At 51.1% G+C, this 27252-nt stretch overlaps 1 protein-coding gene across 1 annotated transcript; it reads left to right on the top strand.

Moving 5' to 3' along the window:
• Positions 1-3544: 3544 nt before the first annotated feature.
• Positions 3545-16566, top strand: SH3BP4 (SH3 domain binding protein 4; the record flags this gene model as incomplete). Its single annotated transcript, XM_084264490.1, has 4 exons — positions 3545-3662; positions 5898-8260; positions 15338-15526; positions 15768-16566. 4 exons carry the CDS (start codon positions 3545-3547, stop codon positions 15990-15992), a joined length of 2895 nt encoding a protein of 964 aa, XP_084120616.1. The 3' UTR covers positions 15993-16566.
• Positions 16567-27252: the final 10686 nt, after the last annotated feature.

The raw sequence follows: 27252 nt of genomic DNA, 5'->3' as shown, positions 1-27252 counted from the left end.
AAAAAAAATTCCATGAAAGAGCTGTCAGGGCCTGGCACAGGCTGCCCAGGGAGGGGATTGAGTCACCATCCCTGGATGTGTTTAAAAGATGGGTAGATGAGGTACTTAGGGATACGGCTTAGCTTAGGACGGGAATGGTTGCACTTGATGATCTTAAAGGTCTTTTTCAACCTTGTGATTCTGTGATGTGGCTGGTACCATGGGGTATAGAACTGTAGTTCTACCACCACAGAACCCTGACCTGGGCAGCTGCTGCCTTCAAAGCTGCCTGTTGGATTACTTGGGGTGGGGGAAGGACGTAGCAGGTCCTCCTGGCTTGCATGGTTAGATTTTACCTCCTGGCATTGGCTTTCGCTCGTGGGAGGAAGGAAAAAACACCCGGTGTGAAAAGTGAGTGCGGGTGCCTCTGAGCTGGTTTGCAGGCTGAGATGTGGTCGCCTTCCTCGCTCACACCAGGCAAGCTCTGGTTGCTCACCAGCTTCCTTCCCCTCCCCGTTCATTTTGCTGCTGTTTATGGCTCTGGGTAAACAGATGGGGCTGGGTTTTTCCTAGTCTATATTTAATCCCGGTCTATTTTTAAAGTCCTTTCAGGGGAGTTTGCTGACCATTGTCTCAGCCGTGGCTACAGAAGTGATCTCTAAACAAATCTTGCTCCATCCACCTTTGTCTCCCCCAACCCTGTTCCAAACTGGCCCCTTTTATTCTCATGTAGCCCAAGTTTGAGGGTTTGCTGCTGTTCTGTTCTGCCTCTGCAACCAGAAACACCTTGGGTCCATCCTCTGGGACAGGCAGCTCCAAGTCCAGGCGTGGGGGGCACTCACCCCCATCCTTTCCTGCGCGAGAGCCTTGCTACACACCCAAGGGACCGAGATGCAGCTGAGATGCTGCTTTTGGGAGAGGAAATACCTTTTCCTATCCACTTGTTTTGATGTATGTTCTTGCCACCTTTTGAAGCTCCAGGGTGCATGTGGGAGGGGGGGGATTATTTTTTTCCCAGCTGTTTCTCTGCACGACCACATCTGTCGTGGGATAAAGCTTCCCATACGGGGGAGCATCCCCACAGCTGTGAGAGGTGTCCATGCATGGCTGTAGTGATTGATAGGAAAGAAATAACTTGGTGACAGACTGGTGTTTAAAAATATATTTGTGGTTTGTGCTTCGAATCATGTGGGGTGGGAGGAAAAATCACCTACATGTTCCCAGTTTGCTTCTTGCTCTAGGCGGTGTTCACCAAGCAGGGGTGACCTTTGGGCTGTCAAAGCGGGTTTGGTTTTTAACAGGATTGTGTGCAGGCGTCGCTGAAATTGTTGGGAAATCTGGCTGCTTCCTGTAAGGATGATGCTGTGCACCTTGTGCTGAGCGCTGGTTTTTTGCCTGTGTAGCCGTGAAGGGCTTTAATTTAGGGAGGGGTTATAAAAAAAACCCTTACAAGAGCCTATCTAGGGTCTGTTCAGGGGGAGGCAGTAAGGGTTTGGGGGTCTTTGCACGGTCTTGAAGACATGAGAACCCAAGCAGTGCCCTATGTTGATGGGAAACAGCACCCTGCCTGTTGTGGTGCTTTGCAGAGGTGTGAGCTGGACCAGCTGTGAGCCATGCTAGCTAACAAGAGAGCATCTTTCTTCCCTTCCCCATTACTGCTTAGTGCTTTTCCTGGCTGCTTTTCCTTATCCTGACTTGGGTAAGCCCAGTGTTGACTCAAAGCCTGGTTTCTCTGTATTTAACACCTGCCAAGCCCCTCTCCCCTTGGAGTGCTCCCAGCAGGACCCCAAACACCGCTCTTCTCAAAGGCAAAAGTGTCGGGGTGTGCAAGTTCTCCCTTCCCTTTTCTGGCTGCAGCCTGATGCATCCCTTCCAGTGAACCGCATTCCTGGCATTGCTGGCCCTGGGGATGGCTTGGGAAGCATTTCAAGCAGCCTGGAGTATCTCCTGCTCAGGCTCTCCCTTGCAAATTTCCTCTTGCTGCATTCCAGAAAAGGGCACCGAATCCTTCAGGGCTTGCTGCTCCTCCTTGCCGTGCCAGCCAAGGTTTAATAACAGCCGGCTGCGGCCAGAGCAGTCAGCGATTGTCTTCTTCACCTCTCCATCATCAGGTCTGTGTTTTCACCAAAGGAATTTGGGTTTGGAGGGATTATTTTCTGTTTGATCTGATTTTTCAAGGTGGGGGTGGGGGGATTGCATGGGAAAGGGAGAAGGGAGAAACAGCACTCAGAGTGGGTGAAAAGCCCTCTGGGGTGCTAAGCTCGAGTGGGGGTGGGGGGTAGATATAACTTCTAATTGCATGGGAGTTTATTTTTAAGAGCTGTGGGTGGGTGATTTGTTGCCGGGTTGGAGGCTTGTGGCAGGTATGTAGGGAGCAGGATGTAGGGATGCTGGATGGCAGGGATGATGCCTGGTACCTTGGACCACATACCTGCTCCCTGATGCAAACATGGAGGAGCTAAGCGCGGCTCAGGCTCTGCCTTGCCTTCAGCTTATGGAGAGATGCTGGGGCTTGCCTGCTCTCCTGTGTGCTTCTGGCCTTGCTGGCCAGCCTCCAGGCTCCAGAGGGACATGGGTGACAGCAGAGGAGGTCTTACCTGTGCTTGCATCAGCTGCTACACTGGCAGCCAAAGTGCCATCGTGTTCTGCGGGCAGTGGGTTAGTTTTTCTCTTGGCTCCGGTGTGTTGATGTAGCTGCTCTTCCCCAGGGTTTCTGGAAGTGGTTTTGCAAGTGTTTCTGGCTGGGGGCAAAGGAAACAAAAAACAAACCACCTTTTATTTTTTATTTTTTCCTTTTGGGAACTCTTCTGCCCTCCCTGTTACCATCCCTGTGCTGTCTTTGTGCAGCAGCTCAAGTGAAGCTGGGACATTGGTAGAAGATGGGATTTTTCTGCCGGATTCCTTCCCAGTTGGCTGGGCAAGGGGAGAGATGCAGGGACCAGTTTGGGAAGAGCCAGTCCCCATCCTGGGACATCCCAGTGCTGTGCTGGGAGATGTTGATGACCCAGTTGAACATGCAGAAACCCTGGTCCCGTGGGCCCTCCATACGTACTACACTCCTACAGCATCTGAGCTGTAGGAGTTGCCCTACACTCCTGCAGCATCTGAGTGCTTGGCAGGTTTAGAAACCTGTGTTATGGCAACATGCAAACATCCTGAAAGCTCTTCTGAAAAGGAGAAAAGGACCAGTTTATGAGCCTGGGAGCAACGTGTCCCCAAATAACTCTTAAAGGCAAGAGGGATGCTTTGTATAGGGTGGTGGCCAGCACTAGCATAATGCGAGACCAGGCTGTCTTTGCTCCCCTTGGTGATTTGTAAGCAGCGCCGTGCTTATTGGGAACACCCAGGTGCTCTGTCATGACAATTCAATCAGTGCCACAGGGTCAGTGAGCATCATAGGTGCATGAGTGCGATGGTGGGACCAGGAGCCTTTGCTAACGTGCTGATTTCTCTCTCCTAGGCTGGTTCCCCAAGGTGACACCAGGGTCCCCGTAGCTGGCTTTGCTCCCGAAGAGACCATGGCTGCCTAGTGCCCCCCGGGACCGGTGGGGTTGGCGGGCCAGGGATGGCGGCACAGAGGATCCGGGCGGCCAACTCGGGCGGCCTGCCGCGGTGCAAGTCGGAAGGGACACTCATCGACCTCAGCGAGGGCTTTGCTGAGACCAGCCTCTGCGATGTCAAAGGTGCGGTGAGATGGGCGGGGATGATGCCCTCTCCTCTATTCGGGTGCATCCTCTCGCCCCTGGGGTCCAGGAGGGGGGGGTGGTTAATAATTAGCAGAAGGCAGCTGATGGGGAAGAACAGCGAGCACTGATGAGCGCATCCAAGGTGCAAGGACAGGCAGGGATCTGGCACGAAGAGATCCAGCAGCCAAGAGAGGTGAGGTAAAGGGTTTGGTTTCCCCTTCCCTGGAGCTGGGCGCTTGCAGGTTGCTTGAATAATCTTTTTCTTTCTTCCTTTCATCACTTTTTTCAGCTGTAAAAACATGAAAGCCGCATTCAGGTGAGAGGGGAATTACTGTTCCCTGGGCAGAAATGGATCCCAAGAAATAATTCCAGGTAGAAGGTAGCATGTACTGGGGGCTTTTAAAAATAAACATGCACAAAACTGATTGCTTTTGCAGGCATAGAGAGAAGAGACCCTGAACATCAAACACTCTCATTGCAAATTAGATTGTTTTTAATGCAAAAACAGGAGATGCTCTCATTCTCCGAGGGGATTGCTGTTTTCCTCACTTCCCTGTTAACCCTCCTGCTGTGCTGGCTGCTTGCACAGCTCAGGGGATTGGGGTGAAGGATGGGGACAGGGGAATACGAGGACAGCCACTTTGCCCAGCTGATCCAAAGGGATGGGGAGACCAAAAATGCCCCATCCCTCAGATGGCTCCAGGGCTGAGTTAACAGCAGCTTCCTAGCAGGGTGGTAAAATATTTTCAGTGCAGGGTTTATATATAGTTTTACGCTGAATAAATGTCCTCACGACTTTGCACATCTGCTGGCAGAGGAAGTGGGTTAATGATGAGTGGTTGAGGGTGTGTATGAACCCTTCCTTTCTTAATATTTGATCCCTGGCATAAATTTAAAGGCTTTCCTGTGTCTTCCCTTGCCTCGTAATTCCCATGTCAGAGACTTGCTGCCAGCCTGCAGCTTGTGTTGATGGGGATGCACAGTTTGATCTGCCATCCGTCCCTTCATCTCCAGGATGGTAGGAGCTTCCCATGTTCCTTAAATCCCCCTTTTCCCTCTGGAGAGCTCTGGAGCCTGTTGAATCAGGCGCTGCCCTAGTTCTCTTACAGCTCCGTATCGGTGATAATCCATCACTCCGTGTTTTCTGAGAGCTGTCTGGCGAGATAACACACACTTGAATGTTGAGATAACGTCATCTGCACCTTGTTTCTAGTGCTTTTTACAGAAATAGCTCCTAAAAGTGAGAGTAAACCCAATAATACAGTGAGGCCCGACCCAGCTGTTTTGTTCAGGATCCCCTGGCAAAACGACTTCCATCTGGCACAACTGATGAAAAGGGATGTTGGATATGAGGGTTCAGATAGCACAACCTCCTTTAGAACTGGAGTTGACTTGTGTCAGGGAGCTTTTTTAACATAGGTGGTATGCAAAAGGAGTGAGGTGCTGGTTGTTTTGGCTGGTGCAACCTGAAGAAGTAGGAGTATGTTGTGCCTGTAGTTGTTTCTTACACTGAAACAAGTTTTACATGTGCTGGACAGGGTTAGGGCACAGCCAGAGTGCTTTTACCCTGTGCCAAAAGCTATCTTAGGTTTACATTACCTTGGGGTATCATGTAATCTTTGAAGAGGTGGCAGTCACCGGCAGCAGCACAGGTAACTATTTGCATGGAGAGTGCAGTGGCAGAGCAGAAGAGCTGGTGGCCAAAGACCTTGAGACCGCTGGGTAAATTGGTAGGATGATGGCTCTTCCCACATAGCAATCTTTTGAGACACACACAAACACCCCCTGAAACTACCTTCTGTTACGTTAAATGTGAACATTTGAGGGGGTGCTGGCTGTTCTAGCACATGGCTGTAGAAGTTTAGATCCCAGCACTCAGGGTGAAAAGCAGAGCTGATAAGAAGCAACTCTCAAAACGCCCTCCAGCTCATCTTCTTGTTGCTACTTCTCTTGTCACAGCTCCCACATCTCTTCCCAGCAGTGTCGATGACCATCCCTTTAGATCATGAGCCCTGTGGGGCAGAGGAATGTGAATTTATTGCAAGTAGCAGAGGGGGTTCTGCTTAAAATTTGTTTGAGGGATAGGGGAAATACCTTTGGCTATGGGAAGCTGTAGAACTGCTTTACTTGCCCTGCTTAAAGTAGCGTGGATTGCTGACCTGAAATAAATGATCATGGGTAAGCTGTGACCTGTGGATTGCTTACAGAGCTGTTTTCTTCTTGGCTTTGCAGTGCCTTCTCCTAGTGCCTTGCTGGTTGACAATCCCATGTCCTTTGGAAACGCGAAGGAAGTAATAGCAATCAAAGATTACTGCCCGACCAATTTCACCACTTTGAAGTTCTCCAAGGGGGACCACCTTTACGTCTTGGACACGTCGGGCGGCGAGTGGTGGTATGCTCACAACACCACAGAAATGGGTTACATCCCTTCCTCCTATGTCCAGCCTGTAAACCACCGCAACTCTTCCTTAACGGACAGTGGGATGATAGACAATCTACTGGAGAGCCCTGACGAGGGGGTCAAAGAGTTAGACCTGCTTGGAGAATGGACTGACATGAAAAGAAACTCTGTGAAAACCTACAGTAACAACCCCTTCCTGAACGGAGTCCAGACAAACCCGTTTCTGAATGGGAATTTGCAAACAGTGCCCAGCTCAGACAAAGAGTCCGACTCCAACGTTGCTGTTGACTTGCTGCTCTTTGACACAGGGGCTCCTACTTCAGCTGTTTCCAGTTTGGCAGCTAATAGCAGCCTGGGGAACATTTTTGACGAGTTTCCGTCCACAAACAGATTGGATCTGGAACAGCCTGTGAGAAGGGACAATCCCTTCTTCAGAAGCAAACGTTCCTACAGTTTGTCTGAACTCTCCGTTCTTCAGGCCAAGTCAGATGCTCCAGCATCATCAGGTTTCTTCAGCGGTTTGAAGTCTCCCACCCCTGAGGAGTTCCAGAGCCGGGAAGATTTTAGGACAGCGTGGCTGAACCACAGGAAGCTGGCTCGGTCTTGCCATGACTTGGATTTGCTCGGTCAAAATCCTGGCTGGGGTCAGACGCAACCGGTGGAGACCAACATTGTCTGCAAGCTGGATAGCTCTGGTGGAGCTGTTCAGCTTCCAGACACCAACATCAGCATCCATGTGCCCGAGGGCCACGTGTGCCCTGGGGAAACGCAGCAGATCTCCATGAAAGCGATGCTGGATCCACCACTGGAGCTGAACAGTGACAAGTGCAGCACCATCAGTCCGGTCCTGCAGATCAAGCTCAGTAATATGGAGGTGAAAACCTTTATCATTCTGGAGATGAAAGTGTCAGCAGAGGTCAAGAATGACATCATGAGCAAGAGTTTGGTAGGACTGCAGTGCCTGCGGAGCGACATGAAGGAGGGGCCCTACACGCCGATGCAGCTGAGCTATTCATATGGGGACACAATCCAGGTGCACCTGGAGAACCTGGAGCCTTGCATGTACATTGCAGCTGTAGCCCAGGGGCAGAACATCCTCTACCCTTACACCGTTTGGGATTACATCAGCAAGAAGATCACGGTTGGTGTCTACGGCCCAAAACACATTCACCCTTCCTTTAAAACAGTGGTGGCAATGTTCGGGCACGACTGCGCGCCCAAGACTCTCCTGGTGAACGAGGTCACAAGACAGTCCCATGGCCCGGCCTCCGTTGCCCTCCAGCTTTGGGGTAAGCATCAGTTTGCTCTGTCCCGGCCTCAGGACCTCAAGCTCTGCATGTTCTCCAACATGACCAACTATGAGGTGAAAGCTAGCGAGCAAGCCAAAATTGTGCGGGGCTTCCAGATGAAGCTGGGCAAAGTCAGCCGCCTTATCTTCCCCATTGCGTCCCACGACCCCAATGAGCTCTCGGACTTCACGCTGAGGATACAGGTCAAGGATGACAAGGATGCAATTTTGACCCAATTCTGCGTCCAGACACCGCAGCCACCTCCAAAAAGTGCCATCAAACTCACAGGGCAGAGGCGGTTCCTCAAGAAGAATGAGGTTGGAAAAATCATCCTTTCACCTCTGGCTGCCACCACCAAGTATCCAGTTTTTCAGGACCGGCCAGTCTTGAGCTTGAAGTACGGCAAACTGCTTAAGACAGTGGTGAGGCAAAGTAAGAACCACTATTTGCTGGAGTACAAGAAGGGAGATATCATTGCCCTCCTCAGTGAGGAGAAGATCAGGTTAAAAGGGCAGCTGTGGACCAAGGAGTGGTATATTGGTTACTACCAGGGAAAAATAGGCCTTGTGCACACCAAAAATGTGCTGGTGGTTGGGAAGGTCAAGTCCAGCTACTTCTCTGGGCCAGATCTCACCACCAGCTTGTTGCTCGAGCAGATCCTGAGGCCCTGCAAGTTCTTGACCTACATCTATGCTTCTGTGAGGACTCTGCTCATGGAGAACCTCAGCAGCTGGCGGTCCTTCGCCGATGCGCTGGGCTACTTGAACTTGCCGCTCACGTTTTTCTGCCGAGCGGAGTTGGACAGCGAGCCAGAGCGAGTGGCCTCTGTCTTGGAGAAGCTGAAGGAAGATTGCAACAACACTGAGAACAAGGAGAGGAAATCTTTCCAGAAGGAGCTCATGACGGTGAGTCTGCCTGAGGTCTGACAAGGGCAGGGCAGGGTATGGGTGTGTGTCTTAATTCCTTGCCGAGTGGCATGATTAAAGGTGAACGGGAGGTGGAAGTTTCCGAATTTGGTCTGTAGGAAATGAAGTCCATCTTGAAGGTCTTCTGCAGGCTGCTCAGCACAGCTGGGTGTGCAGCTCAGCCCTGCAGTTGTATGAGTTGGTGGCCTCCTAGTTTAATGCCATCGTGGCCATAAATGAGGGATATGCTGGCATACTGTAGGTAGACATGGGAGGGCAGCCAACAGGCTTGCTTTGGAAGGTCGCTGGTGTGAAGCCCTTCAAGATCAAGGTGATCTTGTTTTCACTGCACTCAGCTGGTCCTTGTTGCTGGGTGCATGCTTCGAGGAGTTACCCAAGGGCTGCTGGTCTCCTCAGCCCTGGTGTCAAAGTGTGCATCATGGGAGGCAATACTGAATTGCTTAAAATTGCACCAGGGGAGATTTAGGTGAGATATCAGGAAGAATTTCTTTACTGAAAGGGTTGTCAGGCATTGGAACAGGCTGCCCAGGGAAGTGGTGGAGTCACCATCCCCGGAGGGATTTAAAAGGCATGTAGATGTGCTTGAGGACGTGGTCTAGAGGTGGACTAGGCAGGGTTAGGCTGTGGTTGGACTCTATGATCTAAAGGGTCTCTTCCAAGCCAGGTGATGATTCTATGATTGGAAAACTGGAAAAGGAAAAGGTGGCAAGAAATGCAAAAGCTTTCCCTGTACAGAGACTGGTAGGTGAGCCACCTCTCAGGTCACCCTCTTGCATATCGCTGGGTGTGTCAGAGCATGCTGGAGAGGGGTTTTACAGCTGTGCTGAAGAATGATGCTACACCTTTGCCTGCATGAAAACCTCAAATTCCCTTATAATAACACCAGGTTATGTTTTGCTCCATCCTTCAAGTCTCCCTGGGATGAGATTCCTCTTTTGAGAAATCATCTCTGTGATAATTTCTAGGGTGTCACGGGAAGCAAGCCAAAGAAAATAGGGGATGAAGTATCTGGAAGAGATTTGCAGCTCTCACCTCTTAGCAGTCTCTCCCACAGAAGCACGATAACCCAGTTACAGCCAATCATATGGTTTAAAATGCCAATTGAGTTAAGGAACGGCGAGAGCATCTCTGGGCCGTGATGGGCACAGGCAGCAGCATGTGAAACCGAGTCAGGAGCAGGCAGCCAGGGTGAAGAGGTCTGGTGCTGAACAAAGTGTTTCCAGTTCTTAAACTCCCTTTAATAAGAAAAGGAAATTTGAGGATGGAGCGTAAGGTGTAAGACGTTACAGAGACTATGGATCCTTTTGTTGCTCATGGAAATATTTGGCGGCGAGTTCCCTGTGCCCGGGTACCACTTTGTGGCCCTTGGGTTAATGTTTTAGCTCTGGCTTTTGGTGCACGTTGGTCATGCCATCAGCACTGCTTTTGTTGATGGGGTTCCTCTGCCCATTGTCCCCCAGGTATTTTTCCTTCCTGGATGGTCCCAGGAAGGAAAAATACCCACCGTGGTGGGCAGGGGTGGCGCTTGGTCCTCTGGTTCTCCCAAGGGAGAGTGTTCTCCTTCAATTGTTAGCCTGGGGAGTGATGGGATGAAACCTGGGGTCCTCTGATTGGATGCTTCTGAGGATTTCATGTGTTTGCTGTATTGCTTTGTTAACCTGTAAGCAGTTCTTTTACCCATTCCCTTTGTCTCCAGGGATCCCAGACAGACTGTAGGTCATGGAAAATCCATGCCATACCTCAGTAGGGAGATGAGAGGAAAGATAAGGCACCTAACTTGAACTGTAGGTTGCAGAAAAACATAGTTTCCCCGAGGGCTGCCTGGAGCGCAGAGTCCTGGGGCAAGTTTTATTCTCTGTGTTTGACTGGAGGCTAATCCTGAGCCTTGGCTCTGTTTCCTGCTCTTTGTGAGTCTGAGCCTGTGGACAAAGGATGAGCTCCCTTCCCGGTGGATGCTGCTTCTAAACTCCATTGGTGCTGTCAAATCCTCCTTAGCTTGCAGAGAAATTAGATTGAGCCTTTTTAAAAGAAGAAAAAAATAAAATAGATGTTTCAGGGGATGACAGCTGACCAGTAATGTATCTTATTGTGCTGAAATCTGATTTTTATTTCTAACAAATGGGCTTGCTTTCTGGAGTCTGCTGGCAAGAAGAACCGGTTGGGTTAAGCTCTCATCTGGCTGTTTCATCTTGAAGTTGATTGTCTCATCTCAGAGGGACTAGGAGAAGAGATGCAGTAAGCAGGCTTATCTGACTTCAGCGTTCGAGTACACAAAATCTCCAGGGCAGAGCCGTGCACCAGCAGCTAAGTGTGGAAGAAGCCTGGTCATGATGGCTAGTTAATTTATCTACACTTAATTATTATTTTTTCTAATCTAGCATTAGCAGCGGTGGGTGAAGGTAACTGGGGGAACATTGCTCAGAAGTTAGTCGTCACACCAGGAGCAGAAACCTCCCTCTCCCTTCCCTCCTCTCTCCCCATTGCAAGTCAGCGGCATGCAGATATCTTTGCTAAAACCAAACCTGGGCAGAGATGCAAGAAGAGACCTCATTGCAGGTGGGCCACTGGTTCTTGGCCGTGTTCTACTACCTGGTCCTTGAGACCTGGGAGTTGGACCTGTGATGTGACGTGGCTTTGGTCTCTTGGGGTTTTCAGTGCTGTGTTTTTCTAGAGCCTCGCGTTTATCATCCTTTCCAACAGATGCTGCTGCTGGGAAAAACATGGGTCTTCTGGGGATGCTGCTGGGCATGTCAGCAGAGAGCTGTGGAAACTGTGAGCTTTTTCTTCTCCAGGCCACTTCTAAAGATCATACAGAGGATGATGCTGGGGGTTTGGTGTCATGTCATGTGTGTGTGTGTGTCCCCCATTAGTTTCTATCGTTCTTTCTGCAGCATCCACACACTGCCTTTCTCCTACCAGAAGATAGTTATTCTCCTGGGCGTGCAGAGAGCCCAAAGAGCTGCTAATGGGCTCGAGTGGTCCTTGATGTCCTGCAGAGCAGGGTGTCCATCACTTGGACCTTGTGCTGGCGCACCTGGAGTGTGCCAGCCCAAGGTTGCTCACGTCAGGCACCTCTCACTTCTCCATCCCAAAGCAATCTGCTGGCTAATAGTGGTCCCTCTGCTGAACTTTTTCCTCTGGAAAAAGCCAGCTCCTGCCCACATCTTCATGGGAACATGTATAGATCTTGGGCATTGCTCCCCTAGAGAACCACGCTGAAGTTGGTGGGGATGTTTTCTGGAGGATGTGGCTTGTCTTCCTTGCGTAGCCATGTTCTTTGCAGCACAGGCAGGAGTTGCTTCCAGTGAAGTCTTTTCATGCACAACACTGGAAAGTCTCCCCCCTCACCCTGTCAAGCAAGTGCCACCAATGCCACTCAGTGGTCTAGCTGCTTCAGTAGAAGGCAGTAGAAGACAACCCACCCTTAATTTTTCTTAATAAAATCTTCCTTGCCTCCCCCAGCGCAGCAGTCACAGACCCCTGTGTTCAGAACCAATAAAATAAAGCCACCTGGGGTTCCACTGGTGAAACCTGGGGGCGTGGCTGATGGCACGTGGTGTCATTCATTCCAGGAACGATGCCTTAAGGGCCAGACACCCAGCCTGGCACTGTGGCCCCACAGAACCGCTCCTGCATATGTTAGGTACAGAAAGACCCCAAGGTATTCATGATTGTGAGCACGTAGCGTGGTGCTTTCTGTGTGACTTGTGATTTTGGCAGGGTTGACAGCTAGAAGCTGTGAGCGTTATTTTTTGGAGCACTTGGACCAAGCCAACTTGTTCAGGCTAAAAACCTGACCTGTGTCCTGGCAGGGAGTATGGAGGCAGGAGCCTCTCACCTCACAGGTCTCTCTGTCCCCTTGGGGATGCAGGACCTTTCCCCCTGTGTTAGAGGGGGTCTTAGACGTGAGCTGCAGCATAGTGCCACCCCGGGCACATCACCGTGCCCATTGTGCTTGGGTTGCATCCCTGCACCAGCACACACACCTGCATGGTTGGTGGGACACTAAATATCTTGTTAACCGCATCTCCACTTCTCCTGCCAGACACCCTACAGACCTTTTGGGGGGTGACTAATGCGTGGTAGTGCTTGGACCCCTGGGGGGTCTGATTTAAATAGTATTTTTTAAAAGAAAGTAATAATTATTATTCACTTTAAAATTCCACTTCTGTAACGGCTTCCTTGTGGATCTTGCACCATGCTTGGTGGGCACAGGCAAACTTGGAGATGTTTTCTGCTTCTGGGGCAGGGGAAAAAGGATGTTACTCCTTCCAGTTTGGCTGAAGGTTGGGAAGAAGCAGGATGCACCCCACACACACACCTCCCCCTGCTCAGATGGCTCCTCTGGAGCACGTGTTGGGGTCAGGGCTGGAGGCTCGTGGACTTGTGAGTGGACTGATGGTTTCAGTGATGGGCATGTGTGGCTGTGCATCCACAGGAGGCCTTCAGGGACCACCTCTTCCCTTTAGCTTGGCTTGTTTTCTTCCAGATGCTGGATTATGTTGTCAGGTTATGGGATGCGGGATGCTGCTTTTCAGAGCTGGGATGCAAATTCAGCCTCCCCTGGGTGCCTTTTAAGTAGAGGCACTTCTGTGCCTCTTTGAACTGGGATTTGAATATCAAACCGCCTCCTCTTCCTCACCTGTCTGGTGTAGCCGGCTGGCAGCTGCTCCGAGGTTAAGAAACACTTCGGTGCGTGCTGGTGAGACACAGCCCCGTCACACCTCGTGCCTGGGTATAGAGGGATGGAGACGTGGTGGCTGTATGCAGCTACCTGGGGAGGCTCATCCAGGGCGATGAAGAAGGATGGAAAGAAATCATAGCGTAATCCTAGATGTGCCTGCTGGGGGATTAAGTCCGTTCTGAGCCCTGCTAATCCCAGATGGGCAGACGGGGCTTCCTTGTGCCTGCATGTGTTCCACGTCCTCTGTGACAGAGGGACTGAGTTGTCCCCAGGCCAAAAAAACAAAACCAGGCATTGCTGTTACCATTAATATTCCCCCCTCAGCTCTGACCTCAGTGGTCATATGTCCTTCCTGCCCCCGGCTGTCAGTAGGTTCCAGAGTTAACATGCTGTGGGCTGCAATCCATCTTTTCCAAAGCTGGTGTGTGTGTGTGTGTGATTATACAGTTCTGGGTGGCATGGCCTCCCAGCTGCCTTACTTGGTGCTGTTATCTTGTTTCCTTGGAGCAGCAGAAGGAACAGGAGAATCTGCCTCCTGCAGCTATGTTCTTCTGAACCCCCGCAGCACCATTTATTCCCACCGGCCTCCTCTCCTGCCTCAGACCTGCTTGGTCTCTGGCAAGAGATGAGAGCAGCTTGTTTAGCTTGCCTTGGGAGATAATATCGAGGATGGGAAATAATATCAGGGATGGGAGATATCAGGGATACAAAATATCGGGGATGGGAGATAACAGGTATATGAAATATCAGGGATGCAAAATATGGGGGATGGGAAATAATGTCGGGGATGGGGAAATATCTGGGATATGAAATATCAGGGATGTGAAATCTGCTCTTCCTTAGGACTGTCCAAGTCCTCTGGCCGCAGAGGAGAGCGTGATGGACCTAGGGGCTGGGAGGCAAGGCTGGGTTGCTGGAGGGGAGGGCCAATGGCATGGGGTGGTAGATGTAAATACTGCTCAACACCCTTAAAAAAAAAAGAAAAAGAAAATAAATCAGTGCTCTTTTAAATGTATTTCCCTTGCCCTCTTGACAAGAGGGTTTATTGCTTCTCTCCTGGCTCAGGAAACCAGTGTAAGCGCTAGAGGAGCAAGCAAGCACTGGTCTGTAGCTGTAATGAGATTGGAGCCCAGCTTTAAGCTGGAGACAGATAAGGGAAGAAATCAGCACGCGTTTGCTTTGCAGATTGCTGGAGTGGTTTCAGATGTTCCCATCATCCCCTCCATTGTCCCTGTGAAACCGCCTGTGTGAGGGTTTAACCCTCCTCCTGCTCAGGAGTCAAGCAAGCTGGGGTCTGCCCAGACCCCTGTCCCAGGAGAGGATGTCAGGACCCACAGCAGGCAAGGTCTGGCCGCGTGTGGACAGACTGTGACTTGTGTAATAGCCAGCTCCGTGCTGTGGGTGATGCTCCCCATGGGGACACGTGTGCCAGCATGGTGCTCGCTGGTGCATCTCTTAGGAAGCTGTCCCTTTCATCCCCGAGCTGGGGTTTGCCTGGTTTGAAGTGGGGAACCTCCTGGTTAAAACCTGACCCCTTGGTGTTCCTCCACCCTGGAACCACCAGCCTGAATCTCCTGGTGCCATGACTCTGGATCCAGATGTAGGAAAACAAGAGGGCACTTGGACTGTGGGGTTTTCCCCCATTGCAGCTTGCTTTCCACTTGGAGCAGATGTTAATGTGTTTTGGCACCTAAAGACAGGAGCCAGCCCTGCTCTGTCCCTTTTAAAGTTATTTTTCCTAAATTATTGCTACCTTTAAAGCTGTGACTGCTGCAGTTCTTCTTCTTCAAAACCATTTGCAGAAAAACCCACCCTTTAGGTCCATAAACACCAGAGAAAGAGGTGGGCTTTGATCTGGCACAGGAAGGTGAGGGGGCTGTGGGAGAATCGAGAACATCCCAAGCCAAGCGATGGTCATTCGCCCAGGTCTCACCCCAGCCCATCTCCTCCCAAGGCTCACATCCAGATCTCATCCCAAAATATTCTGGCTGGATGATGCTCTTCCAGGCTCAGGGAGACAAGCTGCACAGGACCGTGCTGGATTAGTTCCCTTGGTTAAGGGCATCTGTTCTTCTCACCCCCTGGGGTGCTTTAACCTGCTTATGGTGGCTCCTGAGCATCTTGAGGGGTTGCCTGGAAAATACGGCTGCATTGGCCAGGCCGGCCTGCAAGCTTCATTAACAGGGGTAGGGTGCTTAGTGCAATTAATGGGATTACTCCCCAGTCGAACATGGTGGCCTAATTTCACCAGCTGTTGCTAGAAAGAGGGTGGGAGGGTTTTTGGGATGGCTTCTTGAGGGGGCGATTCCCTGCACGGTCCCCTGGGTCACCTGCCTTGACTTTCCCCTTTGGTTTTTACCACCGTCCTCCAGGCTCTGCTGAAAATGGACTGCCAGGGGCTGGTCGTCCGGCTTATCCAGGACTTCGTGCTGCTGACCACAGCCGTGGAGGTGGCCCAGCGCTGGAGGGAGCTCGCGGAGAAGCTCGCCAAGGTCTCCAAGCAGCAGATGGATGCTTATGAGGCCCCGCACCGGGACAAGACAGGAACAGTGGACAGCGAGGTGAGAACAGATGGGTCTTGGTCTCCATGGGTCCCCTGAGGTTGCAGATACCTCCAGAGCATGTTCTTCTGGAGCATCTTTGGGGAAGACAAGGGATTTGGGTACACTGGGGAAAATTGGGGGTGTTTTTCCCTGGGAATGCACTTGTTCTGGAATGGTGGTGGGGCTGTTGGCAGTGGCATTGTTTGGCTTGCTGGCTGTCAAGCTCAGCTCTGATCTCCCCTCCCCTCTGCCCTCTAAGGCCATGTGGAAGCCAGCGTACGATTTTCTTCTCACCTGGAGCAGCCAGATGGGCGACAGCTACCGTGACGTGATCCAGGAGCTACACACCGGGCTGGACAAGATGAAGAACCCCATCACCAAACGTTGGAAGCATCTCACTGGCACCCTGATCCTCGTCAACTCCTTGGACATGCTGCGGGCAGCTGCCTTCAGCCCTCAAGACCACGAGGATTTTGCCATCTAACTCCTGGGACAATGTTTTTCTCCATCTGGGGTGGGGTTTTTTTTTCCCCTCCCCCTGTGCTTCCCTCTCTCCCTTTTTTTTAAAGCTGTTGACTCTTGAAAGAAGCAGATGTTGGTTTTAAGAAGCCAAAGTTTGCAAGTTCTCCATCAGGACTAGAAATCAGCAGGAGACATCCCTCCTTGATGGTCGGGGCATCCAGAGGGGCACAGCTTTTCATACGACATCGATACCAGTTTAACTATTTCTTACTGAAGAGACACCACCCCCCTCCCCAAACTTTAGAGGGGGTGGGATCACAAAAGAGGTCGTGCTTTTTTTTGTAGGCATTTACAAATAAAAGTCTAATTTTTGTAACGAGCAGTAAAGGTTGTAACCAATTTGGGGGCAAAACTAGCTGGGTTTTTTTATTTTTTTTATATTGTAGAAACTGCTTTTAAATTGCTGGGTGTAGAGATGAACATGAGTTGGGTTCATAATGTCTTTTAAGAGGAAGCACAGTAAATTCCCTCACCTGCTGCCACAGTCAGGCTTTTTGGGCAGACTCCCAGGTGTGATTGTAAAGCGCTGGATGAACTTGGGGTGTCCTCAGCCTAACAAGCATCTTACACCAAAAAGGAGGGAGCTGCTTTTTTTTTTGTTTCCCCGGCCCTGTGTTCCTGTCTTGATGATTATTTTCTTTCCGTGTCTCTGCAAAGGCGTGTTTCCTCATTCGAGGACAGGGGGGATGCTCACCGGTGGGTGGGTTCCATTTTTTTATAATGGGGAGAAGTGGCTGCTGCGCCTTGCACTTCATCCCTTCCCAGGGAGATTTTTATTTTGGAAGGGCGTTTCTGAAAGAAGCCAAAGGATTGGGGTTCGGTGGAGATCTCCTCAGGATCCCTGTGCTTGGCATTGGTGGGGCCACACCTCGAGTGCTGGATTCAGGTTTGGGGCCCTCACCATAAGAAGGACATGGAGATCCTGGAGCACGTCCAGAGAAGGGCAGCCAGGCTGGGGAAGGGGCTAGAAGGCAAATCCTCTGAGGAGCAGCTGAGGGAGCTGGGGGTGTTCAGCCTGGAGAAGAGGAGGCTGAGAGGAGACCTTATCCCCATCTACACTGACCTGACAGGAGGGTGCAGAGAGGTGGGTGATGGTCTCTTCAGCCAGGGGACAGGAAGTGGGACAAGGGGAAATAGCACTAAGCTGCACCAGAGCAGGGTCAGCTCAGATATGAGGGAAAAGTTCTTCCCTGAAAGAGTTGTCAGGGCCTGGCACAGGCTGCCCAGGGAGGGGGCTGAGTCCCCACCCCTGGGTGTGTTTAACAGATGGGTAGATGAGGTACTTAGAGATATGGGTCAGCACAGGACAGGAATAGTTGGACTCAATGATCTTAAAGGTCTTTTCCAACTTTGTGATTCTGCAATAAACCAGGAGGATGATGAGAGCAGCTTACCCTGCCCTGGCAGCATCGGCTCCACCTCCTCATCTCCAGATGCTCCAGCTCTGGGCAGGAGGCTAGAAAAGGGGAGGGTATTTTTGGCATCCATCTATCCCTTTACCCCTCTCCCCCCCCAAAAAAATATATAAAAGGAGTGAAAAGAGAAAATGCAAAGTCTGAGCTCACTTGAGATGGTCCAGACATGCTACGCGACATAACACTTGTTGCTCCTAACATCAGAGGGCTTCAGGTGGGGCTCATCAAGGCTCCTAAAGCCCAGCTTAACTTGTAAATAGTCCTTGCTGTAAACCTGATGCCATCGAGCTAAATCTTTGCAGTGTCAAGCGCCTGTAGTTTTTGCCCCGTTTTTTTTCTAGCCAAATCTTTCCAACAAACCTCCCGTCCCCCTTCCCCTCCCCAGATTTCAAGTGTTTTGTGTGGAAAGGAACTATTTTTGTGCGGAAAGGTTATTTTCAGTGCAAAGTCTCCTTGTGGCGAAACGCTGCTACCACAGGAGGGTTAGTTGTTACAGGAGGGGTTTTTCTTTCAGGTTAATCCAAATAAAAAGAAGGGGAAAGGCACCTGGCAGGTCATGCTGGCAAGATGATTAAGGGCCTGGAGCACCTCCCCTGTGACAAAAGGCTGAGTCAGCTGGGGCTGTTCAGCCTGGAGAAAAGAAGACTAAGGGGGGACCTTATTAATGTTTATCAATATCTGAAGTATGGGATGCAGGGGGAAATGGCCAGCCCCTTTTCAGTGGTCTGTGCAGACAGGACAAGGGGCAATGGCTGCAAATTGGAGCATAGAAGTTCCACACCAACATGCAGAAGAACTTTTACCCAGTGAGGGAGCCCTGGGACAGGCTGCCCAGGGGGTGTGGAGTCTCCTTCTCTGAAGAGATTCAAACCCTGCTTGGATTTCTGTGATTTAGTCTGGGTGATCCTGCTTTGGCAGGGGGATTGGACCTGTTGAGATCACGAGGTCCCTTCCAACCTCTGTGATTCCTTTCCTCTTCCCAAAAATCACATCCGCAGAGACAGTCACTCTTGCTGGACCCCAGAAGAAGTAAAATTGCACCTTAATTTCTCCTCAGGGGCTTTAAGGGGTTTCCTATGCAACTTAACATAGCATAGTGAGGGTTCCATCAGTACACACTACATTCTCTTTCCACAAGAGACATTTTTTCTGTGCCCGTGCTACGCACTGGAGCGGGCACATGGCACGGGCATGGCTTTCTTCTGGGGTTTTACCCCCAGCCTTGGCTTTCTCTGTCCTAGCAAGGTCCAGGTGCCCCAAGATGAGGACAGGAGCTCGAGCCTCCTGTATTTCACGGACATCCCCGAGTAATTCCAGCTTTTTTGGGGGGGAAACCCTCCCCTTGTTTTTTTGTCTACCTCAGGTACTCCCTATAATACCCAGCTTAACATTGGCAGCCTGAACTTAACGCCATGCTCAGCTCATCCACAGTGTTTCCCTGAGACCTACCAAAGCACGGCTGGCACATTTCAGGGACCTGTGGGGTGACGGCTGCATTGATTTGTTCTTGGTCAGAAATCCAGTTCACCCCCCACCTCCTCTTCGCGTGCCAGTGCTGGGCATGTGTCCTTCAAATGCCTTCAGCCTGCTTAACCTCAAGTCCTTCTCCAAAAGCTCCACCCGGGCTTTGCATTATCGCCCTTTGTACAGTAACCAGTTGTACTTTCTGTTTAATGTTCCTTTTTTTTCTTTTTTTTAAGAAAAAAAACAATTTTGGGGGAAAAAAATAATTAAAATATCACAATTAAAGCAGATACACTATTCCAGTGCTCCTGAGTAGATGTCATCTACCATCGTCTCATCATCTCAAAGCAGCATGGGATTAATTTAGTGGGGTTTCCCCCCCCCATGTGAACACTGTGTTTCTTGCAGCATGTTTCCACACCTCGAACCAGAAGTCCTGTGGGTCTGATCTCAGTCTGAGCCTCCTTCCCTGTGTCTTTCCGGCCTGCCCTCTCTGGGGGAAAGTCCCTGGAAATGATGTGAGCTCCCAAGCCGCTGCTTCTGCTCAAGCACTAGGCAAGAGATGCTGTGGGAAGTGGGAAAAAGGTCAGCTTGGACGTTTTGTTTTGGAGGAGATGCAGTTTTTAATGCTTGGTCTCTGAATTCTTGTACTTAGCCAAGGCAGCTGTGGTGCTCCCGGTACAAACAGAGTTCAGATTTCAAGCCATGGAGGTGAAATAGCCAAGATACTTGGCTGTGGCTTCAGTTTGCCCAGGGTGCAGGAAGGACATGATGGTATGATTTTATCCCTGGTAACAGCACTTAGTGTTGTGGCACATCCTTGTAGACCCATCTCATGGGTGCCAAGGAGGATGTGTTGTGCATGAGGACATGCTTGGACCTTGCTTGGCTGCATCCATACCTTGGTGGGTGTTTCATGTCCTCTCTTGAAAGCCTTGGTCCCTCCTTCCAAGGAGGATGAGCTTGCAGGAGGATGAGCTTGCAGGAGGATGCACGCTGGTGGCCAATGAGCTGGGCACCAGAACCTGCTGATCCCAGGCTGGCTGACTCATGGAAAGAGGCTGGAAACTTCCTTCTCAGCGTAACATAACTTGATTTCCAAAGCAAAACCAAGGTCCAGCCTAGGAGATGAGGTGAGTGGAGAAAAAAAACCAACAAGTAACTTTTGTGTGGAAGTCTTGAGCTGAGGATGGTGCAGACTCCTGGGGATGACACTCCAGGAGCCAGCTGTTGGCTCTCCTCCATTTGTCTCCTGATCGCTGCAATCCATTGTTTCCCAAGCAGATATTTTCCCATCTAACCCATTTTATGTTTCATCCATACCCTCAGGAGGCTGCTGGTCTCCAAAGCAGTGTGATGGACATGGCACTGGCGTGCTCCTCCAGCCCAGGCTCACTCAGACCTTGCTGCATCCTCCCTGCTTGGTTCAGTGCCCAGACCCGTGGCTGTCATGGGGTTTGGGCTATGGTTCAGACACCCCCGGGCTCTTGGGGTGATGGGTTGACTGAAGCCATAGTTGAGGCTCCCTGGAGAGAGCAGGGTGAGCACAGCAGCAGCCCCAAGGCTTGACTGTGGCTACTGGTGAGCCTCTGTGTCGAGGGCGATGTTTGGGCTTTGAAGTGGTGCGTTTGGGACAAAGATGATGCAGTTAAGCCACTGTTTCATTCACTGCTGCTGCTTCTCAGCCCTCTGTTTCCTACAGATGCTTTGGTAGAACATCACCTGCTTTGGGTGCCTACATGTGCTTTGAGATGCCTGAGCAGAAAAATGGGAATAACGATTCTGGGTGAGAGCAGACATGTGGATCTGCTGGTCCAATAACCCCCACAGATGGCTGTGTATCCCCTTGCCTGCCTGCTTCTCCCTCCCATCCAATTCCTAGCAAGCTGCCACTAGTAAGAAGATCCCTTGCCTCAGGCCACATTTGTTCCCTTTCCTTTGGGAAACTGGACCCAGTGCCAGTAGCCAGGGCAGTTGTTGCTGTTGGGAGCTTCCACAAGGGAACCTGGTGTGAAAACCCATCCTCACGTACTGATGAAAAACCAAAAAGATGTGTGAGGTGATGTCCCCATTGGTGGTCTCCTGTGGTGTTTTCTGAATTATTTAGGGAAAGGTTTGGTTTCTGTCAGTCCTCTCCTGATGGCCCAGGTTCAGGCCTGGGATGGGTAGGGATGATACCCCACTGTGGATGCTGCATACCTCCTACATGGTATGGGCAGGAGCAGCACGGTCCATCTGATTTGAGCAGCTCCCCCTTAGCTGCCTGACTCCCTCTAATATTTCAGCTTCAAGGAAACAATTTGGGCTTGGTGGGTTTTTTCATTTCCTCGGGCCGATCGAGGTAACAAGCTGCTTCAGCACAGGTCACCTTGGAAGTGCTCTCACACCTCTGCTTCAGCCATCAGAATTGAATGATCATCTCGCATCAGCTCAGCTCAGCACTAAATAACTGAAGGAGCTAGGTCAGATGGGGAAGAGAAAGAAGAGTCACCTCTGGGTTATCGCTGCCTCGGAAAAGCTGCTGTGTCTGTGATTTTTGTTTTGTCCTCACCAATGTTCTCTGTCCGAATGCCCAGCGCAGTTTGTGATGAGAACTAATCTATGATTAAAGACCCTGGAGGTCTCTAAGGCATCCGTTTGCATCCCTAGAAATCCCTGCTGAACATCAGTTGTTTTGCTTCCTTCCCGGTTCTTAATTAAGCGCTCGTCGTGGATTATCTGCTGTCGGGACACCCATGGCCTGGGATATGGGGAGCTGGTCACGAGTGCTTGGAGGAGGGGAGTTGGTTGGTCTTTCTCTTGATGGCAGGTTTCTTTTGCCACCAAAACCCCATCCTTCCCCAGGCTGTCCTCCTCTGGCCATATCTGCCATGCCATGTGAAGACACAATGGGTTGCTTTGCAGGGAGCTGTGGTTAGAAAGAAATGCCTCCAGCAGGAGTCCCGGTGCATCAATCGGACTTTCTGCCTGGCCAAAAACCAGACGAGCTTCACTCATTGAGCAGCTGGTTCTGCAAGGGGTGACTGAGGGCTTGATAGGGAGTGGAAGGACCCTGAAGTTCCACGTGAAAAGGAAGGAGCCTCTGGCATGGGCAATGAACGTGTTACTTTTTGTTACTGTTTAACAGACTCACCCAGCGTCAGGAGTGATTCTGGTTGTGGTTTCCCCTTCCTTCCCCTGCCCATCACCAGAGTCCATCCCATGTGATGTGCTGAAATCATCAAGGACGCCTCCACCCCCCAAGGAGCTCAGACCAACCATTTGTGGCTGAAACTCAGCTCTTCTGGCCCGCTATCTCTTCAGTAGCCTCTGGAAGATAATGAACCTTGGGTTCCTGCCCTGCTTTGATTACCCCCCGCTGAATGTTAATTAAAGCTCACAGCAGATGCTTTGCAAAGTCTCCTCCAGCACAAAGCGAGTCAGTGGGATGTGATCCGCTCCCTCGCTGGGAGAGGGCAATGAGCTGGAGAGGGATGCTTGGTAACAGATGCAGCTTGCTTGGATCTGCCCCAACGAAGGGGGGACGGGAGGGTGTTTCCCCCCCCCGCCCAGGATAATCTGGGCTGGTAGCATTTCAGGGAAGAAATCTGCTCTGTTTGTTCAGGCTGGCTTCTGAAGACAGGTCACGTGGTTAGATAAGCCAGGCAATATCTGGCTGGGGTGGGGGGGTGGGATTTAGGATTTGCTGATGCCTGTACACCCTGTGCTGATGCCTTGCTTTTATCACCCGAAGCAATCAGCTCAGGCATATGAAACCTTTCACCCATCCTTAATGGAAAGGGGATTGATGCTGGGAGCGCTCGCTGGTACCCGTCAAAGCACAATTACATGACTGCAGCTTCTTGATTGGAATGGTGTGAGCTGTGACACCCACCCCAGGCAGGGCAGGAGCTTGCTCTGGGAAGGATGAGCTCAGAGACAGCATCACCTCTCCCAGAAATACCAACATCCTCAGAGAGCGAGGAAATATTTGTGGATGGAGATTTCATCATCTGCTCTTTCCTTTGTAAGCAGGGTTCAGCCCCAGCAGCTCTCCGGGGTTATAGACCAAGCTGTGGACTGAGCCCAGCTGCCACACAGGCTTAACCTGGCTCACTGATCTTAAATGCTCAACCCAGAGCAGTTTGCTCCCTCTCAGGGTTTAGCAGGGTGTGTTCCTCCTGGGGAGGGATAGGCTGGCCTGCATTTTTGTCCCTGGCAGCAATTGCTTTCCCTAGGTTTTGTTACACTCACCTATAAATATCTCCTAAAAACACCTCTGTGGTTGATAATTAATTGGAGAGCTGCAGGGCTGCTCCAGCTCAGAAGTACCTGGCTTGCTGGTGTCAGCTTCTCGCCGTAGCCAGACCGTGTGAGGGGCCGGAGCTGGCTGTCATGCACAGTGTCCTGGGATGGGACATCTCCAGGGCTGAACCACTGGGATGCTGCTCTGGTGTCCACAGCTCTGGAGAATAATGCTGGGGCCAAGGCACCTACCCACAGGAACCTCAGCCCCTTCCCACAGGGACTGTGAAGGGGGGGTCTGCCCCCAAGCATTACCCCTACCCTGCTCCCCAGGCTCTCACGGAGGAGAGCAGGGCTCTGGACCATCACAACCATCACACCTACAGTCTCCAAGCACCCTTGTTTGTGGATGTGCGTGTGTTTGGGGAAGGTGGGGAGGGTTAACTGGGGTTTTTTTGTGAGTGAGGCTGGCGCTGCCCCCAGCAGGTCGGCATCCCTCATCCCCTCAGGGTAGCAGGCAGGCATCGCACTTGCTCCTCTCAAGCTTTCAGTGAGAAACAAGACTGCAAAGGGGTTTGGGAACTCCTGTGAAACCTCCCCCCAAACTGGAGTCAAACCAATGAGCGCTGGCACCGGTATTTACTTTTTACACAAAGCCATCCAAAAGATGTTTAAAAAAAAAAAATAGCCCAACAAAACCCAACAAAGTGCAACCATCCAAGTGAGAATATGCCAGGGAGGTGGAGGAGCCCTGAGAGCCAGCCAGAGCTCCCGTGGCAGTGGAAAAACCTCAGTGTTACCCTAGGGGACTGGAGGGCTGGGGTGAGGCTGCAGAAAAATGTCAGCAATTCCTGTCATTTCCCGCTGTCTGGCTGGTGGGAAGCACTGAGAGATGCTGACTGCATCCTCTGAACAGAGCCAGGGCTGCTCTGTCCCCCAGGACACCCCCATCCTGAAGCCAAAGAGGCTCTTGCCTGTGTTTTGCAACCTGGAGGCTCTGTGGGTCACCAGAAGATCCAGGAGCAGTGCTGGCTTGCACTGCTTTTTTATTCCCAGCCTTACTGTTGCGAGTCTGGATGTTAAAATGTAGGCAAAAATCAAATAAACGTTAAAAAATAGTGCCCATGTGGAGCAAAAAGTAACAGCCCCTCCTTCCTGAGCTCCCAAGGGGTGCTACAGGCTGCTGGAGGCAAGAGGACCTCCTTTCTCTAAGAGCAGCGAAAGGATTTGGGCAGGTGTGTAAAAGGTGCTTTGAAGGGTTTGCTGAAACAGCTCAGGCTGCAGCGCCTGGAGCCCTGGGGTGATGTGGAGCCTGTGTAGCTCAGGGAGAGGAGCAATGGCTGCCCCGCCTCAGTTTCCCCTCTTGGGAAGCAACCCCCGTCTCAGCTTTGTTGAAATACCTTGTGGTTGATTTCTCCTTCTCCTAGTAAGGGCAGCAGGGACGTGGGGCTGTCTGCCCTGAGGAAGGGGCAGCACAGCACGGGTCTCTGCAGCACCCAACTAAGGGGCAATGAGAGGGGGTGGCACCTGCAGTGTAACGCTTCCCGTGAGACGGTTGTGTTGCAGTGATGCTGCAGCCCCTCCGGCTCCCTCTTCTTCACCGAAGCTACTCGTTCCGTGCCGTTTGGCCTCTTAATTCGCCCCGAAAATCACCTCCGTGCAGCACGTTCCGTATTTCTGGAGCAGAGACGGATAAAAAACTGAGTTGCTGTTGCCTTGCACCGCCCAACCTGTGCTGGCATGGCAGGGAAGGGTGGCTTCTGCCTCGGTCCCTCCTGTTAGCGATACTGGGGTGTCCTCTGCTGGGCACAGCTAAAACTGGACACGACATGACAGCTTTCCAGTCCTGGCCTCTCGTCTCATTTTTCCGGTAAGCCAAGTGCAAATAAAGAGCAGGACAGCATAGTAGAGACTGAGAACAAAGGGAAGAGGAGAGGAGGTGGGTACCTGGTTTCTGCTGCTGATTGTTGCTTCGGGTTTCTCAGAGATCTTGCTGAAGTGAAAGATGAGTGCTTTGCACACTTGTCTTTTTCTCCACTTACACAGGAGGGTTTGAGTTGGGAAAAGGAAAAAAAAATCAAACAGCAGCAATCAGGGGTTTTTCTCCTATAAATCTGTTCATCTGATTTAAAACTGGGAGTTTTTTCTCTTGTCCACGCAGAGGGACTCTCAGGGCCGCTCCAGAGCCTGTTTGCATCAGGCTACTTAAGACACCTCGTCCATTAAGGATGTTTTCAAGTGCTTTTTGCACCAGACAGCTGCTGGAAGCCGGCCCCATGCTTGGAGGTGCCTGAAACCACGGCGCCTCTTGGTGTGATGGGCACCACAAGCTCTCCAGAGGCACCACATGGCATCGCACAGATGCGCTGCTGTCACCTGGCTCCAGCCAGAGCTGTCATGTCAGGAACGTGGTGAAGCTGCAAAAGCTGCATTTTAAAAGCAGGTCAGCTCCTGTGTGTGGCCCAAAGATGGGTTTCCTTCTGTTTAACCGGGAGAGGAGGAGGGAAAGGAAAGACAGAGGATAAAAAGTAACATTCGGCATTGATTCCTGGAGGGTTTGCAGGCAGCGTGTGTGCCCACGGGAGTATCAGGCACGGCAGCGGGCACAGGGTGAGGAGAAGAGGGACAGTCTTCTTGAATGTAACAGTTTTTGCTGAAGTACTTGCTTTTTCAAACAGCAATAGGAAAAACCCACACCAGGTACTTAGTAGGACACCCGCTGACATGCAGAGATGACCCTGCCCTGCTGAGAAAGCCCTGGGTGTCATGGTGGGTGAGAAACTCCCCATGAGCCAGCAGTGTGCTCTTGCAGCTCGGAAGGGCGATGGGATCCTGGGCTCCATCAGGAGAGGGGTGGCAGCAGGGACAGGGAGAGGATTGTCCCTCTCTGCTCTGCCCTCTTGAGGCCCCAGCTGGAGTCCTGTGTCCAGAGCTGGGGCCCCCAATGCTAGAAAGATGTAGAACTGTTGGAGAGGGTTCAGAGGAGGCCACGAAGGTGATCAAAGGGCTGGAGCATCTCCCCTATGAAGAGAGGCTAAGGGAGCTGGGCTTGTTCAGCCTGGAGAAGAGAAGGGTGCAGGAAGACCTCATTGCAGCCTTCCAGTCCCTGAAGGGAGCAGAGAAACAGGAGGGGAATTGGCTTGTGAAAGAGCAGAGACTGGCAGGACAAGGGGGATGGATTAAAGCTAAAGGAAGGAAGGTTTAAATTAGATATTAGGGGGAAGATTTTTATGGAGAGAGTGGTGAGGTGCCCAGAGAGGTGATCAATGCCCCATCCCTGGAGGTGTTCAAGGCCAAGTTGGATGGGGCCCTGGGAAACCTTGTGTAGCTCCAGGCCTGGTGGCCCTACCTGTGGCAGGGGGGGTTAGAACTCTGTGATCACTGGGATCCCTTCCAACCCAGACCATTTTATTATTCTATGATTCTATGACCCAGGCTGTTTTGGGCCCTGAGGCATTCAGCCTTATACCTCTCCTGTCAGAAAACAGACCAGAGCCATTACTGTTAGTACTGGGGATTTATTTATAGGGCTGGTGTTTGGGTCTTTAGCTGAACCTCACGTACAAAGAGTAAGAATCAGTTGGGTTTTACAAATGATGCTCACAAAGGTCTTGCCTCACCACAGGTAAGCTCCAGATACAGCTCTCTGGCTGACGGGGAACTTGGGTGAAACACCAGCAGCTTTGGACTCATTTCCCTGACAAAAAAAATAACCCTGAATTTTGTTCAGGGTATCGTAAACACATGCAAACCCCATTTAATAACGTGTGTCTGACTTGGGTTGTATGGCGTGTATTGTCGGTGTATATTGTTTACCTCTTCTGTAACAACAGCGACGCAAGGATTTCAAAGTGCTTGACAAACCTTGACCATCTCACAGAGCAAATGGTTCTTCAATAGCCCTTGAAGCAAAGTCTTATGGAATCCCAATGCATCTCCACTGCATACAGTCCTCTGTACACCAAGACATGGGAACCAGGAGCTTTGCTTTACACGCTAACGTCTTCCCAAGTGACTGAAGCACTCCTAATAATACAAATTATTTCTAGGAACTGATTCTTAATTAAAGGCAAAATTATTTCAGTGAAACAACCCCCCACCCCCACCCCCCCGGTGCTA

This window comes from Gallinula chloropus (assembly GCF_964237585.1).
Source record: "Gallinula chloropus genome assembly, chromosome: 5".
NCBI classification, from domain to species: domain Eukaryota; kingdom Metazoa; phylum Chordata; class Aves; order Gruiformes; family Rallidae; genus Gallinula; species Gallinula chloropus.
This window is presented reverse-complemented; position numbering and strand designations above follow the sequence as displayed.